Source organism: Ailuropoda melanoleuca, chromosome 2 (assembly GCF_002007445.2).
Source record: "Ailuropoda melanoleuca isolate Jingjing chromosome 2, ASM200744v2, whole genome shotgun sequence".
NCBI lineage: Eukaryota > Metazoa > Chordata > Mammalia > Carnivora > Ursidae > Ailuropoda > Ailuropoda melanoleuca.
In genome coordinates, this window is record NC_048219.1 from 137837740 (window position 1) to 137851214 (window position 13475).

General features: G+C 42.0%; 1 protein-coding gene across 2 annotated transcripts in view; it reads left to right on the forward strand.

Annotated features, from left to right (window-relative positions):
• CERS6 (ceramide synthase 6) overlaps positions 1-9593 on the forward strand; it is a 311818-nt gene extending 302225 nt beyond the window's left edge. The window contains exons 9-11 of one of the 2 annotated variants that reach the window (XM_019796708.2): positions 749-905; positions 1448-1471; positions 3934-9593. In XM_019796708.2, coding sequence (XP_019652267.1) covers positions 749-905; positions 1448-1471; positions 3934-4086 — 334 coding nt within the window. In that variant the 3' untranslated portion in view covers positions 4087-9593. The remainder of the gene's footprint in view (positions 1-748; positions 906-1447; positions 1472-3933) is intronic. The other variant, XM_002916510.4, reaches the window with a different exon arrangement.
• Positions 9594-13475: the final 3882 nt, after the last annotated feature.

A 13475-nucleotide genomic window follows, 5' to 3' on the forward strand; every position in this document is an offset into this window, starting at 1 on the left:
CCTGGGATTGAGAGCGCTGCCTCGGGCTGCCGCTCAGCGGGCAGTCTGCTTCTCCCTCTCCCTCTGCCACTCCCAGATTGTGCTTTCTCTCTCTCTCTCTTTCAAATAAATAAATAAAAATAAAATCTTTAAATAAACATTCCAATACTCATCTCAAGCATCACTTCAAAATGGTATCTTCCAGTCGTCAGTTCTTTCCCAGAGGAAGGCTTACAAAATTAAGTACATTGTAGGGTCTCCCCAACTAGACTGTAAACCACTAGAGGACAGGGATCAGGTCTTAAGTATATTCTCACTGCCACTGTGCCACGCATACAGTTTAAACTTATTAAGTAGTGTTTCTGGAATTAATTAACCTTTCTTTTCCTTGCCCTGTAATGTTATCGAATGGTATTCCTCACCCTTACTTAAAGACCAAAAGCAACTTTGAAAACAAAACAGGACTTTTAATAAGTAGCAAGAGATAACATCACAACAAAAAACGTGACGGAAGTTAACAGAAGAGATGACAGCAGGTGCGAGAGGAGCAGCAGTACATGGTTCAGGCTAGAATTCAAATGAATGTTACACCACCAGGGAAATCTGCAGCAATGACTCTTCTAAGTACCTGGTCAGACTTCAGACCACCCTTGCAGGGCGGGACTAGTTAGTGGAGATCGTTGGCTTTGTGCTTCTGTGCGGTAACTGAAGTTCCTTGGAAGGCTGAGTGAAAAGTTGTGTTCAGTGATTACTTTCTCTTTTTCCTTAGGGTGTTAAATACCACATTATTTGAAAGCTGGGAGATCGTTGGACCTTACCCTTCCTGGTGGGTTTTTAATCTACTGCTGTTGCTAATACAAGGCTTGAACTGCTTCTGGTCTTACTTAATCGTAAAAATAGCTTGCAAAGCTATTTCAAAAGGCAAGGTAAGATGAAACTTACTGTTTCTGATATGTCCCAGAAAATTATGTTTTTGGGTTCTTCTTAATCAACAATAACATTGTTATTTCAAATTTCATGAAAACTTGAATTTTTTCTTCATAATTTAGCATAACCTCCTGGAAACACAAACCAAATTTTCATTTTCTATTTAGTTCATTTTTTTTAAGTTGTAGCATCGCTTTGCTGATAAATCCCACCGATCTGCATTTATAATTTTAGGCTTAATGATGATATGTTATTTGTTGTGTTCTTTCTCTCTCTCTCTGTCTCCCATGGTCCTTCTCTGATTAAACTTATGCCAAACAGAAATTTAATAACTTCTTTCCTTTTATGAGAAGGGTTGCTTGATGCAATATTGCCCATTTATGATTTTTTCAATAAAACTTAGTTAAATCTCTTTGTTTAAATATGACCTCATGAGGCTGATTCAAATAACATTTCTTGGGAGCAGTGACTTTTCCAGAACGTTCTCTGTGACATTTTCTTACTTTTATTGTTTATTCTCTTCCTTCTGCCACCCTGGAAGGCTGGGAAGTGGAACCCTTTACATGTAAGTTCCTCATACCACTCTCTCTCCTTGTTCTGGGTGCCACTTCAGCCTGTTGGAGGGGCACGCTGCTGCTTTCTTTCCATGCATATTGTTCTAGCTAATCAGTTGACACTGACCAGAGGCTTTAACTGAACTGTGGCTCTCACCAGGTGCAAAGGATACTAGAAACAGCTCAGTTAGTAGTGCCCTTTGCGTGAGCCTGCATTCTGCTAAATTTTGCACCATCCAAGAGAAGGAGAGGAATTTTTTTCATTGGTGTTTAACATGTTTGCTAAAAAACCAGAAATAGACAAAAGTGAAGTGGGAGAAACAGAAATGAAGCTGGGGAGAGGATTATCATGGTCCGGAATGGAGGCTTGAGCATCAACTATTGCGTGTTAGCCCTGATCACCTTGTCCCCAGTGAGGTAAACAGAGCTGGCCCCTTCCATGGGGCTCGGGACATCTAGTCACATACTGCGCAGCCAGTTCTCAGTATCAGCTCTTATATAAATCCAAAATATTTTGATCAATTAATTGTTTAGAGGTGAAAGTTCATTTTTTCTCTGAGACCTCTTATTCTTTAAGCACCTGTATTTCTGTAAAAAACACTCCTTTTCCTCCTCTGGATACAAATTGCATCAACATGCACAATGCTGTCAGCATGGTAACAGTAACTGAGACCCAAGGACAGGTGGATTCGATTACTTGTCTCCTTATTGCATTGCTGTTTCCACCAGACCTATTGTCTTCTCTCCAAATTATTCCTTCAGTCTTAGGAAGAGACGATTATGAAATTCATTGCAGATGTCAGGCTTCAGAATACCTAAACTGCCCTTGCTGTTCACCTAGGACAGTTATATTCATCTTGGCTGTGGGTTACGGACTCTATGTTTCTATGGGTTATTTTGAGACCTTTTAAATTATTCCTTTCCTTGCAAGTAACATAAGTATAAACCTTTTTTTTTTCCAAATGCAATTACAAATAATCTTACTAAGCATGCAAATGTAAATTGATCACTCTCTGAAACTGGAGTTTTCTCTCCTATTAGCAGCTTAATATATGACTAATGGATGTCTAAATGTCGTGAGGCTTTACTCTCATGCTGTCTTTGTGACCCAAGTTTGTTTGTTTTTTAAGTTCAAGTACCCTAAATAATTCAGTCCTTTTGGTCTTTTCAGTATCTAAATCGTCTTGGAAATGGTCCTTGTGCGTTCAGTCTCGTCTCAAGGGGCATTGGAGTGAAGTCTATTTGTACTATATTTATTTGGTTGTTTCAGTTAGAAAGGAGCAACAGTTCTGAGCTCTCACACGGCCTTGTCCCCACCCACCTGACAGAGATGACATTGACCTGTAGCCACGGTGACTTCTCCAGTGGGGGGCATTGATGGCACAGAGAGGATGTGATGTGAAACAGCCCCCAGTTCATTCTGATACACCTCCCAGGAGACTGCCAGCACACTTCTTAGAGAAAGACAGGCAGCTAGAATTGAGAAAGCTTCTACGAAGCCAGGGACCCCCAGGTCCCTTTTGCTTAGGGAAAAGAAGTGAATGGTGCTCAGTTACTCAGAGGTCTTAATGCATGTTGGGTAAATATGCTAACCATAATTTAGACGGATAGCGTAGGATAGGTTCAAACTATTTTAATTTTAAAAGCAGTTGAGTGTTTTCTTAATCTCTCCCTAAATCAAGGTTCCTTGCTAGACTGTGACTTTTTTTTCTGTCCTTTATGGTAATGCATATGCTGATGCCTGAGCGTGCCATCCTCATTATGTAATGAGTGAGACTGGGCAGAGGACTGAAGAACATGGAATGATGGAAGCCCATTGTGATGATCTGGTCAATAGATTTTCTTTAGGAAATATTTTAAACCAGACCTCACCCAGCAGGTTCCCCAAATGCCTCCTACTGCCATTAGTTTTTATGTAGTATATAAAACAAAATTTATACTTAATTTTGGCAGACAGAAAAGGAAAAAAATTAAGTCACAAAATAATATATTACAAAGCCAAATAAGAATGATGTTTTAAATTATCTAAGCTAGTGAATATCTCCATTAGTGTGGTTAATCCTTTACAGGATTCTCATGGGGAATGTGATCATCAGAGAGTAAATTGATCCATTTGTACCAAATTCCTACAATGCCATTCCAGTTTTACAATATGTCACTTTACCAGTAAGAGTAGGTTTCAGGGTCTAGTACATTCTCATTGTCCAGAGGTACCTTAAAGAGGTCAGCATGTCTAGCCCCCTGTGGTGCCTAAATCCACCTACATTCCACTCCTTGATAACTGACTTCGTCACCCAAATTGCACATCTCCGTTGAAGGAAAACTAACTGTTATGGCAGTGTTCCTGTCCTCTTCGATTTTTAACGTTTGCATCTGTTTCCCTTCATGTATGATCACATGTACTTCTTCTGACCGTGCCATACCTTAATGATTCCTTAGGAGCTGGTTACACTCACCTTCTTGTATTCCACAGGTGTCCAAGGATGATCGAAGTGATATTGAGTCTAGCTCAGATGAGGAAGACTCCGAACCTCCAGGGAAGAGCCCTCACACTGCGACCACCACCAACGGGACCAGTGGTACCAACGGGTACCTCCTGACTGGGTCTTGCTCCGTGGATGATTAATTACTGAAAACTACAAGTCCCGAACAAAGTGAACTGTTTGTTCCTGGAAGTATTTAATAAGTTGCAAATGCAGTTCCTTTCATTATATCTCAGCACCAGAAACAAAAATTAGGATTATCAAAGCATTTTGAATAGTGCACTGCCATATGTCCTGTCTGTGAATGAAGAAGAATTACCATTCTCTGTACGTAGGCATGCTGTATGTAATTGACACAAGGGAACAGTATTTGCATTTGTACTGTCTTAGAATATTATTTATATTTCATTTTTGTTTGTAAATCTGTGGACAAAAGAGGGTTTCCTCACTCCTTTTACTCTCTGGGTTCATGACAGTGAGGGAGATGCTCCATCTGCTTCTACCCCTTTCTATTGCTGTAACTCGGTTTGATAGGAGCATCAGCTTAATTTATCACTTAGAGCAAGCAAAACCCAGTGCAAGATTCTCGTGCTGCTCCAGATAGATTTGCTTTCTTTGTGTTACAGTGCCTGTTTTGAAATTGCCTATATAGCCTCAGTGACCATTTTCCCAGTGTAAAGTTTAAGCAGGATGAGCTAGGCTTTTTAATTGTCACTCTTCGTGGTCAATTAGCACTTCAAATTAAAGGGTATGGTTCTTTGAGAACTGTAAAAAATTGTTTCGTGTTAAATTTTGGAATAGACATCATTCCTTGTGCACATGGCCAAGATGTCTTCAATGAGTATGGTAGCTAGCTGGAGATGAGCTTTGTGGGTTACAGAGGTTTGGTTTTTTTGTTTGTTTTTGTTTTTGTTTTTCTTTAATTCCCTCTTTATGAGGTCAGTGCTCTGGCTCTGAAGGAGGACCTTTGCTTAAGGTCATAGTTACAAACAATGAAATCACTCTTACTACTGGGGATTTGTCCCGTGATCTGAGAATAACAGAAAGAGAACAGCCGATTTCAAGCAGATTTCAGCACTACCCCTATAATTACCGCAATCTTCTGTCACGTCATGAAAAAAAGAAGCTAAGTATATTTTGGCACAGCAAAGGAGACTGAACAGTTGGCGAAGGTCAACTCTGGCGCAAAGCACTTTATTGCAACCAGCATTCGAGGAAGTGCCCTCTCTAGTATTTGATCTTGGTGTTTTGATTTTTCAGAGCAAAATAAAGCCAATGGGAGAAGGACGATTTTACTTTGTCTTTTCTCCTTAAATATGACCCAGAGTGACTCTCCTGTTGGTAGAAACTGAGCAGTGTTGCACTTGAAGGCCTTTGGTTTGCTTCTTTGAAGATTTGTTCAGTTTCCAGGAATTTTTATTCAAACGGAGCTATTTCCAGAAAAAATAACAAAAATTCTACTGGACTATGGCAACAGCAGCAATGAGAAAGACTGCTGAAAAATAAGTTGCTATAGTCTCCTACATGGCAATGTTATTTAAGTATAAATAAGAAAACCATTCACATAAACCAAAGATGTTATCTCTTTTCCTTCCAACTTTTCGTAAGAGGGGATAAAAAGGTATTACAAACACTTATTTCATAAACAAAACCAAACAAGAGTCCAAAAACCACAGTGCAGTAACATAACTGTGTGAGTCAGGGGAGAGCAAAGACAATAGCAGCAGAAATACTAGGGAGTGCATGTCCTGCTTACGGCCATTCACGTTCGATTCAAATTTTTGAAAAAATGGAAATCTTTGTACCCACAATTTGCAACCTGTGCACTAATAGTTAAAATACTGCTCCCAAACAAAAACCCCACACTGTAATATTAAATCTTTCCCCACCTACGTAGGAAATAGTCTGTTTCTGATAAGGCCCAGAGTAATAATTGAAGAGGCTTAGACATATGTCTGCTTGTTTCTTGAGAAAACAGTGCAACTAATTCTTCTCCTAAAGCCTTATTATTTTATTTCACAAAACAGGGGTATGTCTAGGAGTGTAATTTGTGGATGGTTTGAGACCAGTCATAAAACATCAAAATTACTTGTTAGTCATCTGAACATCTGCTAAAATGCAGATATAGAAAATGAAACAGCAAGCATGTTACAGCTGAAAAATGTTGAGAAGGTTAAAGTTTCCTTTCTTATCGACTAAAATATGGAGAAGAGTGAATTGTACCTTGCTTTAGTGTCTAGAGCAAGTCCTCACAAAGAGAGAAATAAACCAGAGAACCACAGTGTGTTCGAATTTGGAGCATCTGATACTCTACAACAGAAGAATTTCAAAAGATTGGCTTGTAAATTAATGGTTTCACGGAGTTGCATGAAAAGATGTAAATTGAGTCTGTCCTTAGCAAAGACAAATCTAAGCAGTTTTTTGTTTTTCCCAAAAGTCGCTTGGAAGGAGGACTGAGAATACTCAGAGCTACAGTGACCAATGACGTTAACTTAACACAGTCCCCTCTGTATCTATAGATTTTTATTTCATTTTGCATTTTAGGGCAAAGAGCTCTTTTTGATTAATCAAAGTGGTGTTTGTAGACCTGTTAAGATGCAAAAATAATATATTTCTGTCTAATCCTTCCCCTTATCATGGTGGCATGATAAGACTGAGAGAGAAAAATATGTGAAATATCTTATCTTCTCCTTGTGCCAGGCCATAGCTGTGGAAATGTATTTCGTAAATTCAGCTGTAGGTTACTGAGAGTGTTGTTTCCCATTAACGAACTTAGCCCGTGTTGATAGTTCCTTCCTCCTGCTCATATTCAAACCTTTCCAGGGTACCAAGGGGTGTGTAGGAAGGAGTCTAGAAAAAGTAATATTTTACTCTCTAATGCCATATAGCTTTTCTAGATCTCTTAGTGGAGAAAAAAGTAGAAAATCAAGTAGAATTTGGCCTTGGGTCAATAAATGATATGACAATGTGTGAGCTATATACATACCTGTCTGTTTCTCTAGAAACATAAAACCAAAATAGCACTGACTCATCCTTATCCATATTTTTTTTCATAAAAACGATCCACCATATACAAGAGAAACTCCCCGCCTCCCTCTCAACTTCCTGTTCATGCCACTCACCCAGCTGAGAGTTGGTAGGATCCTTTCTCTTGCATCAGGCTAAGGTCAGCATATAAGCCAAATGTTGTTCACATTTCCAAATTTAGTGGTGGTACACATGCGGAGAATAGAAGACTATCAGTATTTTAGATGATTAAGCTGAATGTTGGAAAAAATGCATATGGTTGCTGTTTCACCCCAAGGTTTTATTAACATCCAATTCCTGCCAGGCTGCTAGACAGATGGTGTCCTGAGGTACCATCAGATAATGAAACAGGTATTGGATAAAGATGAGCTAGGAGGAAAGGTAGGCTCCCCAAAGAAAGCAGGCAGTTGGGTGAAAGAAATAACTCTTTAGTGAGTTAAAATCAGAACACGTTTAGCCAAAATGGTGGGTGAACCTCAAAATGTCCCATTCTGTTGCCAACTTTCCATTCTTAGTATTTGATAGAGGTTGGATTTGAGTGAACTGAATGCTTTTACCTTAGGCAGAAAGGGTCTGGATCTCCCACTTTGGGAACTTGAACCTCATTGTTATTTGGGCTGAAGCGAAAAATGAGATTTCATTTCACCTGAGTCTTTGCAAAAGAGCTCTTCAGAGAAAACTTTATGGACACCCATGATTGTTCCCATTCTGGTCATGACTTTGTATCAATAGTTATTTTTATCCCTTTCTCAGAAATGTTAATGCCAAAGTTGCCTGAATATCTGAGTGTTTTTCTGAATTTGAAGTGTACAGAATAATTCCAAAGGTGTTAAGAGATTCTGTTATTTGTGTATGTGATGATGTCATTATGTCCAGAGAGGCTTCAAGAAATCCTTTGGAAATAAAAGGTTAAATGTTTACATTTCCTATGATAGTTGAGGTCTTAAGATACTAATTAGCTTACCTTTTTTTTTCTGTGTCTTTGGCTGATTTCTGCTTTGTAGATAAATATGAGTATCCTTGAAATCTTTAGAACATTCGAGTAAGAAAAAAACAAATTAGATCAAAGTCAGCCTGATGAGAGAGTAATGACAAGGCACTTCAGTTTTTGAGTCACTTGTATGGGAAGAGAAAACGCGGTTGGCTCTGGTTGTTACACTTGCTGTCTAGCATGCCGTTCGTGCAAGGAACACCCTCAGTAATCAAAGCAGTTCCTGAAGTCATGCGTAATGTAGCAGGTGGTAATTAGTGCTGGTTCGCTGTGGCCACACGACTCAGTTCTTGACAGTCGCAGGCCAGGAAAGGACCCTGTGGTCTGCCTTTGTGTATATGGTCCCCTCCACTCCTCTAAGGGACCCTTAGTAGACACTGAGGAGGCCTGTCCGTTTGTCCACGCTATGCAGTTGTAACGTCTCGAGTATATATTCAGAGGGAGCATAGCTGACGCTGGTTTTCATGGAGAAAACTTTATTAGAGAACATAAAACATGATAAGGAACAGTTTGTAAGCTCTGCAGACACCCAAAGGAGAACCATCACCTTTTCCAGGTGTCTGTCACTGAAGTTCAGCCTTGAAGGCTTTGAAAGGAATGGCTTAGCAAATGGCCACAAGCTAAGACCCATCATATCAAAGAAATAAAATTCTCTGCAGCCCGATGGTGTATCTTATGGTGTCTTCACAAGACTAAGTATTCTCAAGGTTGCCGGAAACTGATGGAAGGGGACAGTTAGCCCAAGATCTCTCTTGTTCATCTCGTCCACCCACATTCCTTACAGCCTCCTGGAACTCTTGATAAAGAGGAAACCAAAATATTGTCACTTGTCTGCTATCAACTTCCCAATAGACTTTGGATCAGTTGTTTACCACACTTCTCTGACCGATTCCATTTTTCTTAACAAGTATTGTGCCCGAGTAAGCTTGTTTTCCTCAACACTGGTCCAGAAAAGCTTGGTTTCCTATTTTGCTATATGTTGCATGGCCCGGAAACCAGGGACAACAGTTGTTGGTATGATTTCTATGTTAAGTGAAAAATTAGATTTTATAGAGATCATTTTTTCCCCTCTTGGATCTACAGTAATTTTTCTAAACTGTCATTGTAAAACTGCCCTTAAAAAAATTAGAGGCTTTTAAAGATTTGTTGCCAAAGATAAATTAGCTCTGGAATAGGAACAGTGAGGTGGCAGTTCTGGGAGTTTAACTCAGTGGTTCATTAAAGATGAAATACCCCCTCTAAGTTTGATTTCCAAAAGTTTCCTAAAGCCTCTAAGCCTATGAGTCTCATCAGCTCTCAGTGTGCCCACAGAACCGGTTACCTCCGTAGCCGTTCGTGGCAAGCAAGGGGGAGAGGGTTTGTGCGGGGATTTGATTTGTTTTCAGTTTGCAGTGAGAAATAGGATAGGTGACAAAATCTTACCTGTTTTCTTAAGACAATTCAGGGCTTGAGCATCTCTGTCAGAAGTGGAATGATGTACTGTTAGCCGATGAGAATTATTTTATGTATTGTTACTGTGTTTTGCTGATTTTTATATGAAAATATGATTATTTGTTCTTGATCTCTGGAAGCAATCATTATGAGGATCATTTTACTTTGGAAACACTTTCATAATAAAGATAAGTATTAAGAGTCAAGTGTAAATGACATTTTCTGTAAGCGCTCCTCGGCTGGTGTTGGTAATAAGTCACATCATCCTGGACAAGATTTATTTTGGGCACATATCATCCTTCTAGTTTCTTGCAAACTTTCCTTAAATCCCAGTTGTCATTATGATTACTGAAAAAGGAGTGTCATATTTATATGTTACATACACACACGCACACATATTTAGCTACATATATATAACATATATATCTCTATTTTGTCAGGAATTTAGCTAAGCTACTCCATAATATTGCTGTCCCAGCATCCATTTTGTTTGCCAGGTGGCTTGCAGGGACCTTAAACTGACCTTAGCCCCTCAAACAGGTGCACGCCCTGGAGAGCAGCCCTCAGACTCACGAGCAAATATAAGTCCCTGATAGGACTTCCCCAATAGCCCCTGTGAGCCACAGTCTCCCCTGCCTCCCAGTGCCTGAATGCCTTATGTTGCCCCTAGATGAGAACACCACGGGGTTAACCAAAACCCCACTCTTTTGATTGACCCATCCAGCCTTAGCCCCGGAGGCCCAAAGCACTCTACTCATGGACCCTAATAAAGGCATGTGCCCCAGGTCCTGTCTCAGTCTTCACCCTGCCTTCGCCAACCTGTGTGGCCCCTCGAGACATGCCATGTGTGTAGCTCCCCCCATTTCTATTTCAGTTACCCTTGTGGTGTCTTGTTGAACTTTGGTTCACCATCTGACATCTTGTGCTCCGCTTGACAAATACTGATTTAGCATAGTTAACACATTTATATGTCATGTATGTAATAGGTTGCAGTATCTCTATGGAAATTAAGATATAAAAACTTAAATGTTAGATTTTATGTAGTGCTTCATTCTGGAAAAAATATTAAATATTACTTATGAGAGCTCACATATATCAAACTGTGCTGATTTTTCTGAATTATACAAAGAAACACTTAGAACAAACAATCCAGAACCCAGCACACACAAAACCATCCCTGTCAGTGTATGCACAGCTCATAGGAGCTTGACTGATACCTTCTCTGGGTCCGTGCCCTCCTTTGTTAGGGCTTCTTTCCCTCTTTCTGTGGCCTTCCTGTGTAACTCTGTCTTCCCCAGCTGCTCTTCTGCTCTAAGCTTATGTCATCTAATATCTCCAGAGCCATAAAAACAGTACTGACATTCAACCAGACCCCCCCCCACCACCAGTATTATGAAAAATAAAGCAGACACCCTATTAAAAATTGTACAGATATTATAGCCACCCCCCACCACAATCTGATTCCAAGTGTGACTTATCCTACTAAATTAAACTACCGAAATTCCTCTGAGGCAGAGAAAGATCGGCTATGAGCTCATGTACCTCTTGGAGAAGCCACGAACTCTTCCAATTCTGTAAGCAAAGCTAATCCGAGTCCACAAGCATCCCTCCCAAATAGCCACAACGCAATTCAGCCTCTCTAGGCCCCTGCCTGCTGGGGCTGCCAAATCCAGCCTCGGCACCTGTTATTTCTGCTCCCTGATTCTGTTTCCAGCAGCCCTGCACTTGCTTCACCAGACGCAGTGACAGCAGTGCCGACACGAGTGACGGACGGCACGACAGCCGGCCACGGGGGTCGGACACCCAGATCTACCAGGATGAGGAGTGATCCCTCAGGACCAATGACCATGGCGACCGGAGCCTGAGGGTCACAACCTTGGTTATCCCCAGAGCTGCTGTAGCCTGAGGAACCAGAAGTTCTATCATTCCTGAACCCTGAAGTTAAAAAAGTACATAAAGCCTGTATCCCTCAGACTCTAGGCAGGAAACAGAAAGTCACCGTCAGATGATTCAGCTGGAGAAACTTCGAGAAAAGGACTGCCGTCAGAGGCACGGGCAAGACGAGAAGGTCGAACATGGAAGGTAAAGCAGCCAGACGCCAGCAAGCCTGGGGAGCCGCTAGCGCCTGGGCTGCGGCCGGAGGCCGGTGAGAGAGCAGCTCGGAGGAGAGGCTGCCCTGTGGGCTGCGGAGCATTCTCGGCCATCTCTCTCCCTGCTTGCTCATGCCCACCCCTCCCCACTGGCTGAACTCAGCCAGAAAGCTGCCAGAGGGAACCGCAGAAGATGTAGGTGGTGGGGGTCAGAGCAGAGATGGGGGGGGGGAGGAAACAGAGGGGCCGCAGGAGGCTGCTGTTGCCGCAGCCCCACCTGGAGCCTGGCCCGGACAGGCGCACGAGGACCGTGTGCTGGAAACGAACGAACCCAGTTCAGAGCGTGCTGGTAAGATGCGAGCTCTCGGCAGTCAACACTCCCTCTGCTGCGGAAGCAAGATGAGCGAGAGAAAGCACTGGGTCTCGGGCTCCGAAGCCGGCGTTGCTGTGTGTGGGGGATGGGGGCAGCTTCTCTCAGCCTCGGCCATGCTCGGCGCAGAAGCTCAGAGGAGAGGCTTTGTGGCCGGTCTCAGGTGAGGGAGGCCGCCGGTGGTACCAGCCTCCCAGACCCAGCGATAAAGCACATGAAGGGAGGGAGACGGAGGACTGAGGCTGGAGAAGTGTCTAGAAACAAACAGAGAAGAACCGAGAAGAGAAGTCGTTGAATTACTGGAGCGCTCACGGAACAGAACGTGAAAGCTCTAAACTCTAGTACTCGTGACTAAGGTTTGAAGCAATTCTTTACACAAGAGGCTGGGTTGTTTTTTTAACTTAATGAATGATGAAAATACTTGCATGGCCAAAGATAACTTGAACAACAAAGGCTTGGGTTCCTGACTGCATCTTTCAATCACTTAAAAATATTTATAGAGGGCCCATTAGGTGCCAGGAGTCATTATAGGCACTAAAGACGGAAGGGTAGAGAATACAGATATGGTTCCTGCTTTCATGGAACAGACAATCTAGTAAGAGAAAGAAAACACAAAACAAAGAGGTGCCGAGTGTTAGTTTGCTAGCACTACGGTAATCAAAAATCACAGACTGGTGACTTGAACAACAGAAGTTTGTTTTCCCCAGTCCTGGAGGCTGGAAGTCCAAGATCAGGGGGTCAGCAGGGTTGATTTCTTCTGAGGCCTGTCTTCCTAGCTCGCCATCACACTAGGCCGTCACATGGTCATTCCTCTGTGTATCTGTCTGTGTCCTAATCCCTTCTTTTAAGGATGGCAGTCATATTGGATCTGGGCTCCCCCTGAAGGCTTCATTTTATCTTAATCACCTCTTTCTTCTTCACCATTGATGAAATTTTTATATTAGTCTCATTTTTCCAACAAAAGGGACAAAACAAAGTTTCAAGGGTATTATGATTTGGAGAAAGTTAACATCCTCTGTCCTCTACAATAAATATTGATTCACAGATGCAATCTATTTCTGGGGCTTTTAAGGATGCGTACACAGAATGCATAAATGGAAAAGGTACCTCGGTCACCTCTTTAAAAGCCCTATCTCCGCGTACAGTCACCTCCTGGGACATAGGGGCTGGGACTTGAACATGCTTTTTGGGAGATGTAAGTCAGCCCATCATACAAGGTAATTTCACACAATGACCAAGAAAAGAGTAATGAAGAAACAAAGTGATTGTATGGTGACCTCCAGGGCTCTCCTGACTGGACGGTCTCCAATACCTCGTGGACAGGTGACTCAGGCTGGGACCTGACAGAGGGCAGGATCTTAGGTGGTCACAGGAGAGGCAGTGGGGTCCGGAAACACAAAGGCTCCAAGATGGGAACAGGCTCGAAGTTTCAAGGAGCAGCAAGAAGGCTAATGTGATGAAGCAAAAGAAATAAGAGGGAGAGTGTGGGAGATAACATTCAAAAGTTAGGAAGGGGCAGATCACATAGGGCCTGGGTCCCATGGTGGGTTAGGGTCAAAGTGATGGGAAACCTTTCAGGAACCTAAGCAGGGAGCAGCATAATCTCATCTGTTGTCATCTTCA